This window comes from Oryzias latipes, chromosome 2, assembly GCF_002234675.1.
Source record: "Oryzias latipes chromosome 2, ASM223467v1".
Lineage (NCBI taxonomy): Eukaryota > Metazoa > Chordata > Actinopteri > Beloniformes > Adrianichthyidae > Oryzias > Oryzias latipes.
The window spans coordinates 17188576-17208873 of NC_019860.2; the positions used below are offsets into that span (position 1 = coordinate 17188576).

A 20298-nucleotide genomic window follows, 5' to 3' on the forward strand; every position below is an offset into this window, starting at 1 on the left:
TTTTAGAATCTAGGGAAAGCCGGAGCGCCCGGAGAGAACCCACTAATACACAAAGGAACACAAAAACTATTTCTGCACATAGAGATTTGTGCAGAAAAAAACACTTCCACACAACTTGCACAGATATCCCTCCCCCGCCCACTTCCTCCATCTCTTCTGGGGCTGCCCTGAGACGTTCCCAGGCCAGCTGAGAGACATCGTCTCTCCAGTGTGTCCTGGGTCTTCCCCGGGGCTTCCACCCAGTGGAACATGTCTGGAACACCTCGGTGTCCAGGAAGAATCCAGGCCAGATGCTCGAGCCTGCATTGGCTCCTCTTGATGAGGAGGAGCGGCGGCTCTACTCCTAGTTTTCTCCCGGTGACCGAGCTCCTCCCCCTATCAGTGGGGAGCGCCCAGCCACCATTGTTCATTCCTCCCCCATACCATCATACTACAGTGATGTGTAGATCTTTGTTCACCCAAATATTTTTTACATTTTCAATTTTCAAACAATTTATTTTAAATACCATTAACCCTTTAACTACAGAAACAGACTAAATCAATAAAAATAAACAATGTATTAAAAAATAGCTTTTCTAACTGTTTTTGATGATTTCCTAATTTGATTTATGGGGTCAAATTAGGATAAAAAAAGATTGTAAATTCAAAGAATAGATATTTTACATAAAAACTGGAATTAAACAAAATTAAAACTAAAACTATTGACCAATGAACAATAATGTTAATTTGTAACATCTGCTTTTTTGTGTTGCCAACTTTTTTTTTTTTTTTTTTTTTGGAGTTCTACAATGTTTTTGAATTTTGTTTTAAAACTTTAGTTGATGTATTTCAGAAAATCATCAAAATAGAGTTCATCACAGAAATCTTCTGAAATACATTCTCTGAGGAGCTGAGGTAGTGATGGATCTTCCTCCCATGAAGAGGAAGATTCTTCTGGTTCTTCCGCAACATTTAGTTCCATCTCAAAATTTGCTCTCCTCTCTGTCAGTTCAGATCCAACATTGGTGTTAGCTGCCTCTTCAAAGCCTTGTGGGTAATAACTGTTGTCGGTGCTCCTAAAAGTCCAGTTTTCTGGAATCTCTTGTAGAGCTGTGCTCATCTCTTGAGAGTTTGAGTGAACTGGTTCAGACATTGAAGGTACGTGAGATATTTGGTACTGAATGAACGGTTCAGGATTTTTGTTTTCATCTTGTCTGAGCCGTTTGGGTTGATAATCTGGAACATTGAAAGAATCATCTCTTCCTCTTTTGAGTGACTTTCCAGTTTGTGCGTGAAGATCTTTCTCAAAAGCTCCAGAAGTTTGGGAGTCCAATGATGCTCCTGGACTTTCATTAAAAAAGTTATCAGTATTTATTTCAAGAATGTCAAATATGTCCTCAGGGGCAGCAGGAGTTACAGACTCCAGTAGATCTTCTAAATGTTTTTCTGCAGAGACATTCTCTGAAGCAGATTCATGGACGGGGCGAGCTGGGGGTTGTGGATGAGACTGCCATAAGTCCAGAGATTCTGTGGGTACCTTTGTCAAATCTGGTCCCATCTCAAAGTTTTTTGTTCTCTTTTTCTGATCGTTTTCCTCTTCAGAAGGCCGTGCGGTAGATGTTCCACGTCTTCTCCTATAACCTAAGCTTTGTCTGTGAGGGTCTAGAGCCAGCCAGTTTGTGAGGTGGTCAGGCTCCTCAGATAGGCTAGGGACTTGGTAATGATTGACAGGTTCAGGATGTCTGAGTCGTTTGGGTTGATAATCTTGAACCTTTAAAGAATCATCTCTTCCTCTTTTGCGTGATTTTCCAGTCTGTGCTTGAACATTTCTCTCCAAAGCTCCAAAAGTTTGGGAGTTTAATGATGCTCCTGGATTTTCGTTGAAAAGGTTGACAGTATTTTCAACAAGGGTGTCAGGCATGTTGTCAGGGGCAGGAGCAGTTACAGAGTCAGGGAATTCAGTTAAAATCTATAACTTCAAAGACATCAAAAAAAGTCTTGGACTCATTCTCAGTTGTGTTCATCATAATCCGTTTGATTATAATAAAATTATAGTATAAAACCATAGAACCGTGGTTTGTGCTACAATTGCAGCAGTTAGATACAATGGGGTATATTGCAGAGAATTTTACCGATATCACTGATAATTGTGATGTCATCCACTGTATAAAGAGATCAAAATGACACACCACATGACATGTGTGTCATGTGTTTGTCACACACATGAGACACACATGACATGACATCACATGATGTCAGATGACATAACTTGACATTACATTATATTCATCCACACAGTGATGTCATGTTTGTGAGAATTTTCTCTGTGTTTAAAATCTTGAGCCACACCCAACATACGAGTCGCATGGTTAACTTGGCATATGTTTTACTCTACGCCGGAGCGGATGCCCTTCCTGATCGGCAACCCTCTCGATTGGATCGGGGCTTGGGACTGGCACAGACAAGGAGAGAAGGGAATAGGGAGCAGCCCGGATTCGAACCCTGGTTCCACGTTCGGAAGGTGCCGCATACCAGCACGAGCTAAACCGGCTCCCTTAGGCAATTTGATTATATAAATATTGATAAATATTATATAAATAATGAGTAACATCTAAAAAATATTTCGTCTTTTTGCCACAAATATAGAATTCAGGTTGCTTTGGTGATTTAGGTAGGGGGAGTGATTCTAATCTGGAATTCTATAACATTCTTGGCTAGGAAGTCGTATCAACAGAGAGGCCTCCAGCTGAGAGACTCCTTCATGATCCACTTTCCTGCAGAGGGAGCAGACCCATGGCAGCTCCAGAATCCTGTTTTCTGTCCTCCAAGGACTGGACCCACAACGGCTCTTTTGAGAGCCACCCACAGAACCTTTAAGAGCTTGATTCTCTCTTTTTCACAGTTTTTACTCCAAACTTTTTAAAGTACTACATTAGTTGAAAAGGTAAGAGATGAAAACAGGTAAATAGTACATTTGGAAAGAAGCAGAACTGCCATCTTCCGTGTAAAATCACACTCCTATAAAGGTACGGACCAAAAGTTTCTCATTTAAAAGAGTTTTCTTTATTTTCATGACTATGAATATTGTAGAGTTCCTCTTTCCCTCTCCCCTCCTGGGAGTGGGAGTGCTTCCCAGATTCCAGTTGGCTCATCCGTGCTCCTGTTCCTGGACAGTGTACCTCGTCTCTGCTCCCTGCTCCTACACCTGGCTGTGGTTCCTGTCTCCGGCTCGACTCGCGCACTTGACTGTCCCCCCCAACCACGGCTGGATGAAGCTCGTCTGCTGGACTTTATATATGTAGTAGTAAGGGTAGGGTTAGATAAGTTAATTCTTTTCTAAGAGTTCTGGTAAATCGCCTGTCCGTCCTGGGGGAAGATCCCTCCTTCATGTGGGCACCCCTGAGGTTTCTTCGTTTTTTTCCGGAATCCGTTTTTTTTAGGAGTTTTTCCTTACCGCGAAGGGGGGTCTAAGGGCAGGGATGCCAGTATGGCTTAGTCAGTTTGTAGTTCATTTTAGTATTTTCCTATTGAACTCTTTGTATTCATGGATCCTTTTGAGTTCATGTTTCACTTCGAAGCCCATCTAGACGACTGTTGTTGTGATTTTGGGCTATACAAATAAAATTGAATTGAAGGCATCAAAACTAGGGATGGCCCGTTTGACACGGGGCTTCGGCGCGCGTTCACCTTCATGAAACAGAGTGTTTCGGGCACAATGTTTCAAAGCGTGTGTCAACCAGCGCAGATCACGTGATTGATGACGTATGACGCGCCAAATGCATCACTCACCTGAACCAGGTTTCAGATCTCAGGTGTGTTTGATCAGAAGGGCGCGCTGTTGTCTATAAATACAGATGAATCCCAAACAACGTTTCCCGACCAGTTCTGTTGTTTCCCGTGTATCGTAAGAATCAACGTCATGGCACCCGGTAAAAAACGTTCTGTGGCTTGGGATCATTTCAAACTTGATTTCTCCAAATAAGGTAATACACTATTAACGTTATTTTATTAGTAGCCATTGCTGATTATGTCAGTTTTATAGGTATGTCTGTCAGTTGAAAGGAATCATTTTTATTCTTTCCATTTTTTTTTTTAGGTGCAATGTTTGATTTGCAAACATGAATTTGCATTTAATGATAGTACATCCTGCCATGATGCGACATCTCCGCTCCGTTCATCATGTTGAAACTCCGCAGTCGGCAAATCAAGCCTTCAATCCACCTTGTATTGGTAATAAGAATATATCCAACTAATGGCACACTAAGAACTGAAACAGATGGTAGTGGAAAAAGTGGAAAAATCAGTGACATGTGAATGCTGAGGTTCCGGGTTTCGAGGCTCAGCTTCTACAATTAATTTTTTTTTTTCTTCATATGTATATTTTGCAGTGTCAAGAAAGCAAGAACTTGATTCTGCATTGGTGGATATGATTGTAATGGATGCACAACCATTTTAAATTGTTGAAGACAAAGGCTTCAAGGTAAGGTGGCTAATATTATATAGCATTTTACATTATTTGTTTTTGTGTACATAATAAGCTGTATTTTATTTGTCACTATTAGGCTTTTGTCAACCTTTTGGACCCATCCTACATAATTCCTAATAGGAAGGCCTTGAGGACAATGGTGGAGGAGAAGTACAAAGCCAAAAAAGGAGAAGGCTTTAGATGTGGTTAGCAGGGCCCTCTGCTGTCAGCCTTACAGCAGACATGTGGACATCCATTAACATGGACGCTTACTTGGCTGTAACATGCCATTTTTATCACCGAGGAGGTAGGTATCCCCTGCTTTGTGCAATGCTTTGGTTTATGTATCTCAGTTTGACTTTGTTCATTTTCTAGGTGGAGCTGGCCTCTGTGGTCTTGGGGGGTTCTGAAGTTTTCCCCAAACCCACACTGCAGCTCACTTGGCTGAGGCCAAAAATCTTCTCATGGAAGAATGGGGAATTAAAGGGAAGGTGCGAGCCAGATCAATAAAGTACAAAATCATTCATCAATATGGCCTCCCATTCGGAAAAAAATATTATGTAGTTCTAAGAGGGATGGCGGTTTAGGATTACCAAATCTCAAGCTTTATTATTGGGCGGCTCAACTAAGAGGGTTGGCTGAATGGGTGAGCCAAGATGAGGATACAAATTGGATAAAAACTGGAAAACTATGCTTCTCCCTCAGTTTCACTTGAAACAGCACCATTCCTGGGACAGAAAAAATGGAGAGACCTCAAAATAAAGAAACAATTTGATACTGTGTACACAGAGAGTATGGTCAACTGTGAGGAAAAACATTGGCGCCCCCCTGACAACTTCAAGAGCACTCAAAATTTCCAAAATAGCAGACTTTTTGCCAAAACAAGATAGATCCTGGTTTCTCAGACTGGGGCAAAAAAGGTTTATTAACAATACATCAATTATTTGACGGAGACATCTTAAAATCTTTCAAACAATTACAAGATAAATACGGTATAGATTCCAAGGATTTTTACAGATACTTGCAAATAAGGGACTACTTAAGGACGTGTGGGGAATGGGAGGCTTTGAGACAACCACCAACTCAAATAGAACAGTTAATGATCAAAAGCATTGTTGATAAATCAAGGAAGAAGATAGTATCAAATTTGTACAAATGTCTGCAGGCACACTTGTCAGATAATTCATTAGATCTGAAAGGAAAATGGGAATTGGAGGCAAACATTGTCATTGAGGATGAAAAGTGGGAAACAATCTGTGAGGGGTTCATAAAATTTCAAACAGTCCTACATGGAATGAGTTCAACTGGAAGATTATGATGAGATTTTTCAAGACTCCTTTACACCATATCTAAATATGACAAAAATAAATCTGATCTATGTTGGAGGAAATGCAATAAAATTGGAGATCACACACATATTTTTTGGGACTGCCCTGTTCTGATACCATATTGGCAAGGAATTCAAAAAACATTATTAAAGTTATAACACAGGTCAACTTGCCATTAAATCCACTTTACTATATAATAGGCATCCTTCCAGAAGAAGGTATAGAAAAGAAAAAAGTTAAACTTATACAAATCCTTCTACTGGTGGCAAAAAAGATGATTACCAGATCTTGGCTTAAAACCTCACCCCCGACTTTTGAACAGTGGCTGGAGGCTTTGAGGAAAGTCTATTTGATGGAAAAAATAACAGCTAAACTTCATTTGAGGTCAGAGATGTTTTATGACTTATGGACTCCTGTGACTGAACACTTTGGTTGGCCAGATGGATAAATTTTAGCATAGGGTGTTTTTTGCAACGGGTCAGTATTGTTTACCTTTACGGGCAGCTTTTCCACTCATAATCAGTGTACAATGTAATATTTCTTTGTCAATTATTGTTTCATTATTTATTTACTTTTATGGTAATATTTTCTAAGTCCTGGGAAACTGTTTTTTGAAATACTCCTGTTGATACCTTCATTTTTGCTGAGATGCCACTTGTTCTTCGTTCATTTCGTTATGCTGTAAAAGTCAATAATTGATCTGCATACTTGAATAAAGTGTGTTCAAAAAAGAAAATATGGCCTCCCAATACCTAATATACATTATTTGTGAACATGTAATCTTTCTTCCAGGTGACAGGCCTGGTTACAGACTGTGCTCCCAACATGGTTGCATGTGCTAATATATTACTGCTTCGGCACATAATGTGTTTTGCACATATGCTTAATTTGGTGGTGAAAAGTCCCTTGGCCCAAACCCTGAACTAGAGGATATCCGAAGTAAGGGGCGTAGGATTGTCGGTCTTTTTAAATCCAGCACCACAGCGAAGGAGAAGCTGTCAGAGATGCAGCGACAGCTGGCCAGGCCAGAGCACAAATTAATACAAGAGGTGAAACATTTTCTTTTTTTTAAATCTAAGATTTTACATGTTTTTGCAGTTGTTTATTGTGTTACTTTCTTCTCTCCTTTAAAATGTGCTTGCTGTCTTATCTTAGGTGGAAACAAGATGGAACAGCACATTTAATATGTTGGAAAGGTTGTTTAAGGAGAGAGAGCCACTGGGGGCAGCTCTGGCCACCCTCCATACAGACCTTCCTCCACTCACCTCAGAGGACTACCAGGCCATACACCACTGCTTGAGCATTCTTTCACCGTTTCAAGAGGCCACAGTTGAGCTTTCGACAGAAAAACGAGTGTCAGCATCCAAAGTCATTCCCATGGTCAAAATGCTGAAACATTACATCTCAAGCAGGTGTGGTCAGATCACACACCCACTTGGTGAAAAACTGGCCACTAACTTGAAGAACAATCTCCATGAGAGGTTTTCAGCTCTGGAGAAGGTCACTGCTCTGTCAATGGCAACCTTGTTGGACCCAAGGTTTAAAGAGCTGGGGTTCTGCAGCCAAGGCTCTGCCCACACGGCCATAGAGCGACTCACTAAAGAGTGTGCTGCAACAATGCAGGCGCTACTTCCAGAGGCACAGCCACAGTCGCCACCTAGAGAAAGTCCTTCAAGTCAGCAGGAAGATGGTGGTCTCTGGGCCCTGCTGGACAGCCATGTGGGGGTTCAACAGCAGGTGACCAGCACAACTGCCAGTGCAACAGTGGAGGTTCAGAGGTACAGTAAAGATTAGAATCCTCATCATAACTTCTGCTCATTTTAGACTGGTGCATGACAATAGGCTATTAATGTCCTTCTAGGTACTTAAAGGAACCTCACATCCCAAGGACTCAGGACCCACTGAGATACTGGGTTACCCACAAGGTTTTATACCCACATCTCTACAAGCTGGCAATGAAGTTTTTATGCACACCAGCTTCATCTGTGCCTTGTGAGAGGATCTTCTCCAAGGCTGGCGAAATCGTCAGCCAAAGACGAAACAGGCTGAAGCCCAGCACAGTGGAGAAAATTCTGTTTTTAAATAAAAATCTATAACATGTATCCCACCCAGTCATGTTAGACCCTGGTTCACAATCACTCATTCTCACTTTATACATGGCATTCACAATGTAACACAAGCACTTCTCACAAATCTTCAAACATTGTCTTTGTTTTATTTCCACACTGAAGTGTTACAAGGGCAAGGAACTTAGTGGAGTAGATGATATATGTCCTGTCTGCCACCAGATGCCGCTGTTCTGTGTGGTTTCGAAGCCCCAAATGCTTCATTCATTTTTTCTGGCACATTTACACGAAGCCCCATGAGAGCTTCATGGGGCTTCGATTCCCATCCCTAATCAAAACTGTGAATTAACACATGTAGAATTATACTCATGACAAAGTGTGAAACAACTGAAATTATGTCATATTCTAGGTTCTTGATAGTAGCCACCTTTAGCTTTAATCACTGCTTTGCACACTCTTGGCATTCTCTTGATGAGCTTCTAGATGTAGTCACCTGTAATGTTTTTCACTTCACAGGTGTGCCCTGTCAGGTTTAATAAGTGGGATTTTCTTGCCTTATAAATGGGGTTGGAACCATCAGTTGTGTTGTGCAGAAGTCAGGTGGATACACAGCTGATAGTCCTACTGAATAGACTGTTAAAATGTGTTTTATGGCAAGAAAAAAGCAGCTAAGTAAGAGTGACTATCATTACTTTAAGAAATGGAGGTCAGTCAGTCCAAAAAAATGGGAAAACTTTGAAAGTGTCCCCAAGTGCAGTCACAAAAACCATCAAGCGCTACTTAGAAACTGGCTCACATGCGGACCGCCCCAGGAAAGGAAGACCAAGAGTCACCTCTGCTGTGGAGGATAAGTTCATCCGAGCCACCAGCCTCAGAAATGGCAGGTTAACAGCAGCTCTGATTAGAGAGCAGGTCAATGGCACACAGAGTTCTAGCAGCAGACACATCTCCACAACAACTGTTGAAAGGAGACTGTGTGAATCAGGCCTTCATGGTAGAATATCTGCTAGGAAACCACTGCTAAAGAAAGGAAACAAGCAGAAGAGACTTATTTAGGCTAAAGAACACAAGGAATGGACATTAGACCAGTGGAAATCTGTGCTTTGGTCTGATGAGTCTAAATTGGAGATTTTTGGTTCCAACCACTGTTTTTGTGATACCCCAGAAAAAGGTGAATGGGTGACTCTAGATGCCTGGTTCCCACCGTGAAGCATGGAGGAGGAGGTGTGATGGTGTGGGGGTGCTTTGCTGGTGACACTGTTGGGGATTTATTCCAAATTGAAGGTATACTGAACCAGCATGGCTACCACAGCATCTTGCAGCGGCATGCTTTTCCATCTGGTTTCATTTTAGTTGGACCATCATTTATTTTTCAACAGGACAATGACCCCAAACACACCTCCAGGCTGTGTAAGGGCTATGTGACCAAGGAGAGTGGTGGGGGGCTGCGACAGATGACCTGGCCTCCACAGTCACCAGTCCTGAACCCAATCCAGATGGTTTGGGGTGAGCTGGACCGCAGAGTGACGGCAAAAGGGCCAACAAGTGCTAAGCATCTCTGGGAACTACTTCAAGACTGTTGGATGACCATTTCAGGTGAGTACCTGTTGAAGCTCATCAAGAGAATACCAAGAGTGTGCAAAGCAGTAATCAAAGCAAAAGGTGGCTACTATGAAGAACCTAGAATATGACATATTTTTAGTTGTTTTACACCGTTTTGTTATGTACATAACTTCACATGTGTTAATTCATAGTTTTGATGCCTTCGGTGTGACTCTACAATATTCATAGTCATGAAAATAAAGAAAACTCTTTGAATGAGAAGGTATGTCCAAACTTTTGGTCTGTACTGTATAGCAGTGGGATTTTACGAGGAAGAGGGCAGTTCTGCTCCTTTCCAAATGTACTATTTTACCTGTTTTAATCTTTTACCTTTTCAACTAATGTAGTACTTTAAAAGTTTGGAGTAAAAACTGTGAAAAAGAGAGAATCAAGCTCTTAAAGGTTCTGTGGGTGGCTCTCAAAAGAGCCGTTGTGGGTCAGTCCTTGGAGGAGAGAAAACAGGATTCTGGAGCTGCCATGGGTCTGCTCCCTCTGCAGGAAAGTGGATCATGAAGGAGTCTCTCAGCTGGAAAGCCTCTCTGTTGGCAGCAACCTATTTTATACCTTGCAGCAGCTCGTCTTCAGTTACCACAGCCTCATCTCTGCAGGTTCCTGTGGTGCTGATGAGAAGCTGTGCAGAACACGAGAACTTTATACTCTGCTCTGGATCCTCAGTCAGGCGCCAATACAGACCCTACTGTGCAGAGAACATCCTGAAGACATTCTTTACAAGCATGCGGGCTGGGATAAGTCGTAGTCGAAGATGCACCTCTATCGGGAAAGGAGGCACCCAGGGAATGACTGCATGGGGTTTCTCTGCAGTGGGAAGTGGCCTCATCTGCCACAAAGACACGGGGAAGGAGTTCTTGTTTTTTTTTCTCTGGGGATTGAGGACTCATTGGAGACAGACAATTGACTGATCCACTGTGAAGCGTCTAACCAAAGGTGGATAAAGCCAGTGTTCCACCGTCACTCGTCCTGCTCCAACATCTATCACCAACAACCAACCAAAGTCAGAAGAGGAACTACAGAAAAATCTTTTGCTTTGGGGGCCTTCAGGACAACATGCCTGCTGTCCACTGCCCAGAGGATTTAAAAGCCACCAGACAAGAACTGACTAGTCTGGCTCCAGGGTGGGGCACTGGTAACTCTTATTGGGGGGAGTAAGTGGATCTAGTACTGAAAAGGTTTTTGTTTGAATCGCCCTTAGTCTGGCCAATCTCCCAGTTCCAGTTTGAGGTGGAAAACACCACCCGGCTACCGGCTCCTGGGATCATTCGGGCACGCAAACCCCTCCACCACGATAAGGTGGCGATTCAGGGAGGGGATATTTATCAGTCACTAGCCAATCACTAACAATTAACGTGGGGAAGCCGAAGATCTCGGAGAAAACCCACAAGACTGCCAAACTTTAATTTGGTTCATTATCTATACATTTTAGTGACTGATGTTTGTTTGTCTATTTATTTATTTATTTATTTATTTATTTATTTATTTATTTATTTATTTATTTATTTATTTATTTATTTATTTATTTATTTATTTATTTATTTATTTATTTATTTATTTGTGTATTTTATTATTTATTTTTAATTGTTATTATTATGGCCCACAGCAGACACTGACCATATTGTTTAGCCTCTAATTCATTAAAAAAAGTCTTTAGAATCTAGGGAAAGCCGGAGCACCCGGTGAGAACCCACTAATACACAAAGGAACACAAACTATTTTTGCACATAGAGGCATTTGTGCAGAAAAAAAAAAAACATCCATCCATCCATCCATCCATCCATCCATCCATCCATCCATCTTCTTCCTCTCATCTGGGACTTGGTCAGGGGGGCAGCAGTCTAAACAAAGATGCCCAATTCACTTAAAAATAAATTCTTTTTTAGAATCTAGGGAAAGCCGGAGCGCCCGGAGAGAACCCACTAATACACAAAGGAACACAAAACTATTTCTGCACATAGAGATTTGTGCAGAAAAAAAACACTTCCACACAACTTGCACAGATATCCCTCCCCCCGCCCACTTCCTCCATCTCTTCTGGGGGCTGCCCTGAGACGTTCCCAGGCCAGCTGAGAGACATCGTCTCTCCAGTGTGTCCTGGGTCTTCCCCGGGGCTTCCACCCAGTGGAACATGTCTGGAACACCTCGGTGTCCAGGAAGAATCCAGGCCAGATGCTCGAGCCTGCATTGGCTCCTCTTGATGAGGAGGAGCGGCGGCTCTACTCCTAGTTTTCTCCCGGTGACCGAGCTCCTCCCCCTATCAGTGAGGGAGCGCCCAGCCACCATTGTTCATTCCTCCCCCATACCATCATACTACAGTGATGTGTACGATCTTTGTTCACCCAATATTTTTTACATTTTCAATTTTCAAACAATTTATTTTAAATACCATTAACCCTTTAACTACAGAAACAAGACTAAATCAATAAAAATAAACAATGTATTAAAAAATAGCTTTTCTAACTGTTTTTGATGATTTCCTAATTTGATTTATGGGGTCAAATTAGGATAAAAAAAAGATTGTAAATTCAAAGAATAGATATTTTACATAAAAACTGGAATTAAACAAAATTAAAACTAAAACTATTGACCAATGAACAATAATGTTAATTTGTAACATCTGCTTTTTTGTGTTGCCAACTTTTTTTTTTTTTTTTTTTTTGGAGTTCTACAATGTTTTTGAATTTTGTTTTAAAACTTTAGTTGATGTATTTCAGAAAATCATCAAAATAGAGTTCATCACAGAAATCTTCTGAAATACATTCTCTGAGGAGCTGAGGTAGTGATGGATCTTCCTCCCATGAAGAGGAAGATTCTTCTGGTTCTTCCTCAACATTTAGTTCCATCTCAAAATTTGCTCTCCTCTCTGTCAGTTCAGATCCAACATTGGTGTTAGCTGCCTCTTCAAAGCCTTGTGGGTAATAACTGTTGTCGGTGCTCCTAAAAGTCCAGTTTTCTGGAATCTCTTGTAGAGCTGTGCTCATCTCTTGAAAGTTTGAGTGAACTGGTTCAGATATTGAAGGTACGTGAGATATTTGGTACTGAATGAAAGGTTCAGGATTTTCGTTTTCCTCTTGTCTGAGCCGTTTGGGTTGATAATCTGGAACATTGAAAGAATCATCTCTTCCTCTTTTGAGTGACTTTCCAGTTTGTGCGTGAAGATCTTTCTCAAAAGCTCCAGAAGTTTGGGAGTCCAATGATGCTCCTGGACTTTCATTAAAAAAGTTATCAGTATTTATTTCAAGAATGTCAAATATGTCCTCAGGGGCAGCAGGAGTTACAGACTCCAGTAGTTCTTCTAAATGTTTTTCTGCAGAGACATTCTCTGAAGCAGATTCATGGACGGGGCGAGCTGGGGGTTGTGGATGAGACTGCCATAAGTCCAGAGATTCTGTGGGTACCTTTGTCAAATCTGGTCCCATCTCAAAGTTTTTTGTTCTCTTTTTCTGATCGTTTTCCTCTTCAGAAGGCCGTGCGGTAGATGTTCCACGTCTTCTCCTATAACCTAAGCTTTGTCTGTGAGGGTCTAGAGCCAGCCAGTTTGTGAGGTGGTCAGGCTCCTCAGATAGGCTAGGGACTTGGTAATGATTGACAGGTTCAGGATGTCTGAGTCGTTTGGGTTGATAATCTTGAACCTTTAAAGAATCATCTCTTCCTCTTTTGCGTGATTTTCCAGTCTGTGCTTGAACATTTCTCTCCAAAGCTCCAAAAGTTTGGCAGTTTAATGATGCTCCTGGATTTTCGTTGAAAAAGTTGTCAGTATTTTCAACAAGGGTGTCAGGCATGTTGTCAGGGGCAGGAGCAGTTACAGAGTCAGGGAATTCAGTTAAATCTATAACTTCAAAGACATCGAAAAAGTCTTGATCCATCTCAGTTGTGTTCATCATAATCGTTTGATTATAATAAAATTATAGTATAAACCATAGAACCGTGGTTTGTGCTACAATTGCAGCAGTTAGATACAATGGGGTATATGCAGAGAATTTTACCGATATCACTGATAATTGTGATGTCATCCACTGTATAAAGAGATCAAATGACACACACATGACATGTGTGTCATGTGTTTGTCACACACATGAGACACACATGACATGACATCACATGATGTCAGATGACATAACTTGACATTACATTATATCATCCACACAGTGATGTCATGTTTGTGAGAATTTTCTCTGTGTTTAAAATCTTGAGCCACACCCACATACGAGTCGCATGGTTAACTTGGCAATGTTTTACGCCGGATGCCCTTCCTGACGCAACCCTCTCGATTGATCGGGGCTTGGGACTGGCACAGACAAGGAGAGAAGGGAATAGGGAGCAGCCCGGATTCGAACCCTGGTTCCACGTTCGGAAGGTGCCGCATACCAGCACGAGCTAAACCGGCTCCCTTAGGCAATTTGATTATATAAATATTGATAAATATTATATAAATAATGAGTAACATCTAAAAAATATTTCGTCTTTTTGCCACAAATATAAATTCAGGTTGCTTTGGTGATTTAGGTAGGGGGAGTGATTCTAATCTGGAATTCTATAACATTCTTGCTAGGAAGTCGTATCAACAGAGAGGCTCTCCAGCTGAGAGACTCCTTCATGATCCACTTTCCTGCAGAGGGAGCAGACCCATGGCAGCTCCAGAATCCTGTTTTCTGTCCTCCAAGGACTGACCCACAACGGCTCTTTTGAGAGCCACCCACAGAACCTTTAAGAGCTTGATTCTCTCTTTTTCACAGTTTTTACTCCAAACTTTTAAAGTACTACATTAGTTGAAAAGGTAAGAGATGAAAACAGGTAAAATAGTACATTTGGAAAGAAGCAGAACTGCCATCTTCCGTGTAAAATCACACTCCTATAAAGTACGGACCAAAAGTTTCTCATTTAAAAGAGTTTTCTTTATTTTCATGACTATGAATATTGTAGAGTTCCTCTTTCCCTCTCCCCTCCTGGGGAGTGGGAGTGCTTCCAGATTCCAGTTGGCTCATCTGTGCTCCTGTTCCTGACAGTGTACCTCGCCTTTGCTCCCGCTCCTACTCCTGGCTGTGTTTCCTGTCTCCGGCTCGACTCGCGCCCTTGACTGTCCCCCCAACCACGGCTGGATGAAGCTCGTCTGCTGGACTTTATATATGTAGTAGTAGGGTTAGATAAGTTAATTCTTTTCTAAGAGTTCTGGTAAATCGCCTGTCCGTCCTGGGGGAAGATCCCTCCTTCATGTGGGCACCCCTGAGGTTTCTTCGTTTTTTCCGGAATCCGTTTTTTTAGGAGTTTTTCCTTACCGCGAAGGGGGGTCTAAGGGCAGGGATGCCAGTATGGCTTAGTCAGTTTGTAGTTCATTTTAGTATTTTCCTATTGAACTCTTTGTATTCATGATCCTTTTGAGTTCATGTTTCACTTCGAAGCCCATCTAGACGACTGTTGTTGTGATTTTGGGCTATACAAATAAAATTGAATTGAAGGCATCAAAACTAGGGATGGCCCGTTTGACACGGGGCTTCGGCGCGCGGTTCACCTTCATGAAACAGAGTGTTTCGGCACAATGTTTCAAAGCGTGTGTCAACCAGCGCAGATCACGTGATTGATGACGTATGACGCGCCAAATGCATCACTCACCTGAACCAGGTTTCAGATCTCAGGTGTGTTTGATCAGAAGGGCGCGCTGTTGTCTATAAATACAGATGAATCCCAAACAACGTTTCCCGACCAGTTCTGTTGTTTCCCGTGTATCGTAAGAATCAACGTCATGGCACCCGGTAAAAAACGTTCTGTGGCTTGGGATCATTTCAACTTGATTTCTCCAAATAAGGTAATACACTATTAACGTTATTTTATTAGTAGCCATTGCTGATTATGTCAGTTTTATAGGTATGTCTGTCAGTTGAAAGGAATCATTTTTATTCTTTCCATTTTTTTTTTTAGGTGCAATGTTTGATTTGCAAACATGAATTTGCATTTAATGATAGTACATCCTCCATGATGCGACATCTCCGCTCCGTTCATCATGTTGAAACTCCGCAGTCGGCAAATCAAGCCTTCAATCCACCTTGTATTGGTAATAAGAATATATCCAACTAATGGCACACTAAGAACTGAAACAGATGGTAGTGGAAAAAGTGGAAAAATCAGTGACATGTGAATGCTGAGGTTCCGGGTTTCGAGGCTCAGCTTCTACAATTAATTTTTTTTTTTTCTTCATATGTATATTTTGCAGTGTCAAGAAAGCAAGAACTTGATTCTGCATTGGTGGATATGATTGTAATGGATGCACAACCATTTTAAATTGTTGAAGACAAAGGCTTCAAGGTAAGGTGGCTAATATTATATAGCATTTACATTATTTGTTTTTGTGTACATAATAAGCTGTATTTTATTTGTCACTATTAGGCTTTTGTCAACCTTTTGGACCCATCCTACATAATTCCTAATAGGAAGGCCTTGAGGACAATGGTGGAGGAGAAGTACAAAGCCAAAAAGGAGAAGGCTTTAGATGTGGTTAGCAGGGCCTCTGCTGTCAGCCTTACAGCAGACATGTGGACATCCATTAACATGGACGCTTACTTGGCTGTAACATGCCATTTTTATCACCGAGGAGGTAGGTATCCCCTGCTTTGTGCAATGCTTTGGTTTATGTATCTCAGTTTGACTTTGTTCATTCTAGGTGGAGCTGGCCTCTGTGGTCTTGGGGGTTCTGAAGTTTCCCCAAACCCACACTGCAGCTCACTTGGCTGAGGCCAAAAATCTTCTCATGGAAGAATGGGGAATTAAAGGGAAGGTGCGAGCCAGATCAATAAAGTACAAAATCATTCATCAATATGGCCTCCCATTCGGAAAAAAATATTATGTAGTTCTAAGAGGGATGGCGGTTTAGGATTACCAAATCTCAAGCTTTATTATTGGGCGGCTCAACTAAGAGGGTTGGCTGAATGGGTGAGCCAAGATGAGGATACAAATTGGATAAAACTGGAAAACTATGCTTCTCCCTCAGTTTCACTTGAAACAGCACCATTCCTGGGACAGAAAAAATGGAGAGACCTCAAAATAAGAAACAATTTGATACTGTGTACACAGAGAGTATGGTCAACTGTGAGGAAAAACATTGGCGCCCCCCTGACAACTTCAAGAGCACTCAAAATTTCCAAAATAGCAGACTTTTTGCCAAACAAGATAGATCCTGGTTTCTCAGACTGGGGCAAAAAAGGTTTATTAACAATACATCAATTATTTGACGGAGACATCTTAAAATCTTTCAAACAATTACAAGATAAATACGGTATAGATTCCAAGGATTTTTACAGATACTTGCAAATAAGGGACTACTTAAGGACGTGTGGGGAATGGGAGGCTTTGAGACAACCACCAACTCAAATAGAACAGTTAATGATCAAAAGCATTGTTGATAAATCAAGGAAGAAGATAGTATCAAATTTGTACAAATGTCTGCAGGCACACTTGTCAGATAATTCATTAGATCTGAAAGGAAAATGGGAATTGGAGGCAAACATTGTCATTGAGGATGAAAAGTGGGAAACAATCTGTGAGGGGGTTCATAAAATTTCAAACAGTCCTACATGGAATGAGTTCAACTGGAAGATTATGATGAGATTTTTCAAGACTCCTTACACCATATCTAAATATGACAAAAATAAATCTGATCTATGTTGGAGGAAATGCAATAAAATTGGAGATCACACACATATTTTTTGGGACTGCCCTGTTCTGATACCATATTGGCAAGGAATTCAAAACATTATTAAAGTTATAACACAGGTCAACTTGCCATTAAATCCACTTTACTATATAATAGGCATCCTTCCAGAAGAAGGTATAGAAAAGAAAAAAGTTAAACTTATACAAATCCTTCTACTGGTGGCAAAAAAGATGATTACCAGATCTTGGCTTAAAACCTCACCCCCGACTTTTGAACAGTGGCTGGAGGCTTTGAGGAAAGTCTATTTGATGGAAAAAATAACAGCTAAACTTCATTTGAGGTCAGAGATGTTTTATGACTTATGGACTCCTGTGACTGAACACTTTGGTTGGCCAGATGGATAAATTTTAGCATAGGGTGTTTTTGCAACGGGTCAGTATTGTTTACCTTTACGGGCAGCTTTTCCACTCATAATCAGTGTACAATGTAATATTTCTTTGTCAATTATTGTTTCATTATTTATTTACTTTTATGGTAATATTTTCTAAGTCCTGGGAAACTGTTTTTGAAATACTCCTGTTGATACCTTCATTTTTGCTGAGATGCCACTTGTTCTTCGTTCATTTCGTTATGCTGTAAAAGTCAATAATTGATCTGCATACTTGAATAAAGTGTGTTCAAAAAAGAAAATATGGCCTCCCAATACCTAATATACATTATTTGTGAACATGTAATCTTTCTTCCAGGTGACAGGCCTGGTTACAGACTGTGCTCCCAACATGGTTGCATGTGCTAATATATTACTGCTTCGGCACATAATGTGTTTTGCACATATGCTTAATTTGGTGGTGAAAAAGTCCCTTGCCCAAACCCCTGAACTAGAGGATATCCGAAGTAAGGGGCGTAGGATTGTCGGTCTTTTTAAATCCAGCACCACAGCGAAGGAGAAGCTGTCAGAGATGCAGCGACAGCTGGCCAGGCCAGAGCACAAATTAATACAAGAGGTGAAACATTTTCTTTTTTTTAAATCTAAGATTTTACATGTTTTTGCAGTTGTTTATTGTGTTACTTTCTTCTCTCCTTTAAAATGTGCTTGCTGTCTTATCTTAGGTGGAAACAAGATGGAACAGCACATTTAATATGTTGGAAAGGTTGTTTAAGGAGAGAGAGCCACTGGGGGCAGCTCTGGCCACCCTCCATACAGACCTTCCTCCACTCACCTCAGAGGACTACCAGGCCATACACCACTGCTTGAGCATTCTTTCACCGTTTCAAGAGGCCACAGTTGAGCTTTCGACAGAAAAACGAGTGTCAGCATCCAAAGTCATTCCCATGGTCAAAATGCTGAAACATTACATCTCAAGCAGGTGTGGTCAGATCACACACCCACTTGGTGAAAAACTGGCCACTAACTTGAAGAACAATCTCCATGAGAGGTTTTCAGCTCTGGAGAAGGTCACTGCTCTGTCAATGGCAACCTTGTTGGACCCAAGGTTTAAAGAGCTGGGGTTCTGCAGCCAAGGCTCTGCCCACACGGCCATAGAGCGACTCACTAAAGAGTGTGCTGCAACAATGCAGGCGCTACTTCCAGAGGCACAGCCACAGTCGCCACCTAGAGAAAGTCCTTCAAGTCAGCAGGAAGATGGTGGTCTCTGGGCCCTGCTGGACAGCCATGTGGGGGTTCAACAGCAGGTGACCAGCACAACTGCCAGTGCAACAGTGGAGGTTCAGAGGTACAGTAAAGATTAGAATCCTCATCATAACTTCTGCTCATTTTAGACTGGTGCATGACAATAGGCTATTAATGTCCTTCTAGGTACTTAAAGGAACCTCACATCCCAAGGACTCAGGACCCACTGAGATACTGGGTTACCCACAAGGTTTTATACCCACATCTCTACAAGCTGGCAATGAAGTTTTTATGCACACCAGCTTCATCTGTGCCTTGTGAGAGGATCTTCTCCAAGGCTGGCGAAATCGTCAGCCAAAGACGAAACAGGCTGAAGCCCAGCACAGTGGAGAAAATTCTGTTTTTAAATAAAAATCTATAACATGTATCCCACCCAGTCATGTTAGACCCTGGTTCACAATCACTCATTCTCACTTTATACATGGCATTCACAATGTAACACAAGCACTTCTCACAAATCTTCAAACATTGTCTTTGTTTTATTTCCACACTGAAGTGTTACAAGGGCAAGGAACTTAGTGGAGTAGATGATATATGTCCTGTCTGCCACCAGATGCCGCTGTTCTGTGTGGTTTCGAAGCCCCAAATGCTTCATTCATTTTTCTGGCACATTTACACGAAGCCCCATGAGAGCTTCATGGGGCTTCGATTCCCATCCCTAATCAAAACTGTGAATTAACACATGTAGAATTATACTCATGACAAAGTGTGAAACAACTGAAATTATGTCATATTCTAGGTTCTTGATAGTAGCCACCTTTAGCTTTAATCACTGCTTTGCACACTCTTGGCATTCTCTTGATGAGCTTCTAGATGTAGTCACCTGTAATGTTTTTCACTTCACAGGTGTGCCCTGTCAGGTTTAATAAGTGGGATTTCTTGCCTTATAAATGGGGTTGGAACCATCAGTTGTGTTGTGCAGAAGTCAGGTGGATACACAGCTGATAGTCCTACTGAATAGACTGTTAAAATGTGTTTTATGGCAAGAAAAAAGCAGCTAAGTAAGAGTGACTATCATTACTTTAAGAAATGGAGGTCAGTCAGTCCAAAAAAATGGGAAAACTTTGAAAGTGTCCCCAAGTGCAGTCACAAAAACCATCAAGCGCTACTTAGAAACTGGCTCACATGCGGACCGCCCCAGGAAAGGAAGACCAAGAGTCACCTCTGCTGTGGAGGATAAGTTCATCCGAGCCACCAGCCTCAGAAATGGCAGGTTAACAGCAGCTCTGATTAGAGAGCAGGTCAATGGCACACAGAGTTCTAGCAGCAGACACATCTCCACAACAACTGTTGAAAGGAGACTGTGTGAATCAGGCCTTCATGGTAGAATATCTGCTAGGAAACCACTGCTAAAGAAAGGAAACAAGCAGAAGAGACTTATTTAGGCTAAAGAACACAAGGAATGGACATTAGACCAGTGGAAATCTGTGCTTTGGTCTGATGAGTCTAAATTGGAGATTTTTGGTTCCAACCACTGTTTTTGTGATACCCAGAAAAAGGTGAATGGGTGA

The 20298-nt window shown here is 41.5% G+C and overlaps 2 protein-coding genes and 2 long non-coding RNA genes across 4 annotated transcripts; all 4 read left to right on the top strand.

The window, feature by feature from the left end:
* The first annotated feature begins 4128 nt into the window (after positions 1-4128).
* Positions 4129-4717, top strand: LOC111948828. Its single transcript, XR_002874812.1, has 3 exons — positions 4129-4209; positions 4368-4459; positions 4542-4717. It is a non-coding gene; the product is annotated as an uncharacterized LOC111948828 (long non-coding RNA).
* A 1977-nt stretch (positions 4718-6694) lies between these two features.
* LOC111948810 (zinc finger BED domain-containing protein 4-like) lies at positions 6695-7874 on the top strand. Its single transcript, XM_023963615.1, has 3 exons — positions 6695-6821; positions 6928-7550; positions 7634-7874. Exons 1-3 carry the CDS (start codon positions 6777-6779, stop codon positions 7866-7868), a joined length of 903 nt encoding a protein of 300 aa, XP_023819383.1. The 5' UTR covers positions 6695-6776; the 3' UTR covers positions 7869-7874.
* Positions 7875-15001: 7127 nt separating this feature from the next.
* LOC111948826 lies at positions 15002-16022 on the top strand. Its single transcript, XR_002874811.1, has 4 exons — positions 15002-15255; positions 15369-15501; positions 15661-15752; positions 15834-16022. It is a non-coding gene; the product is annotated as an uncharacterized LOC111948826 (long non-coding RNA).
* Positions 16023-16031: 9 nt separating this feature from the next.
* Positions 16032-19154, top strand: LOC111948808 (zinc finger BED domain-containing protein 4-like). The gene is made up of 5 exons (XM_023963594.1): positions 16032-16041; positions 16108-16221; positions 17844-18101; positions 18208-18830; positions 18914-19154. The coding sequence occupies exons 2-5, from the start codon at positions 16195-16197 to the stop codon at positions 19146-19148; spliced, it is 1143 nt and encodes a 380-aa protein (XP_023819362.1). The 5' UTR covers positions 16032-16041; positions 16108-16194; the 3' UTR covers positions 19149-19154.
* The last annotated feature ends 1144 nt before the right edge of the window (positions 19155-20298 follow it).

Coding starts and splice junctions, on each gene's coding strand:
- LOC111948810 (XM_023963615.1), top strand. CDS start 6,777: ATGCAGCGACAGCTGGCCAGGCCAGAGCACAAATTAATACAAGAG. Junction 6,822..6,927: donor AGCACAAATTAATACAAGAG/GTGAAACATTTT, acceptor GTCTTATCTTAG/GTGGAAACAAGATGGAACAG. Junction 7,551..7,633: donor GCAACAGTGGAGGTTCAGAG/GTACAGTAAAGA, acceptor ATGTCCTTCTAG/GTACTTAAAGGAACCTCACA.
- LOC111948808 (XM_023963594.1), top strand. CDS start 16,195: ATGGAAGAATGGGGAATTAAAGGGAAG. Junction 18,102..18,207: donor AGCACAAATTAATACAAGAG/GTGAAACATTTT, acceptor GTCTTATCTTAG/GTGGAAACAAGATGGAACAG. Junction 18,831..18,913: donor GCAACAGTGGAGGTTCAGAG/GTACAGTAAAGA, acceptor ATGTCCTTCTAG/GTACTTAAAGGAACCTCACA.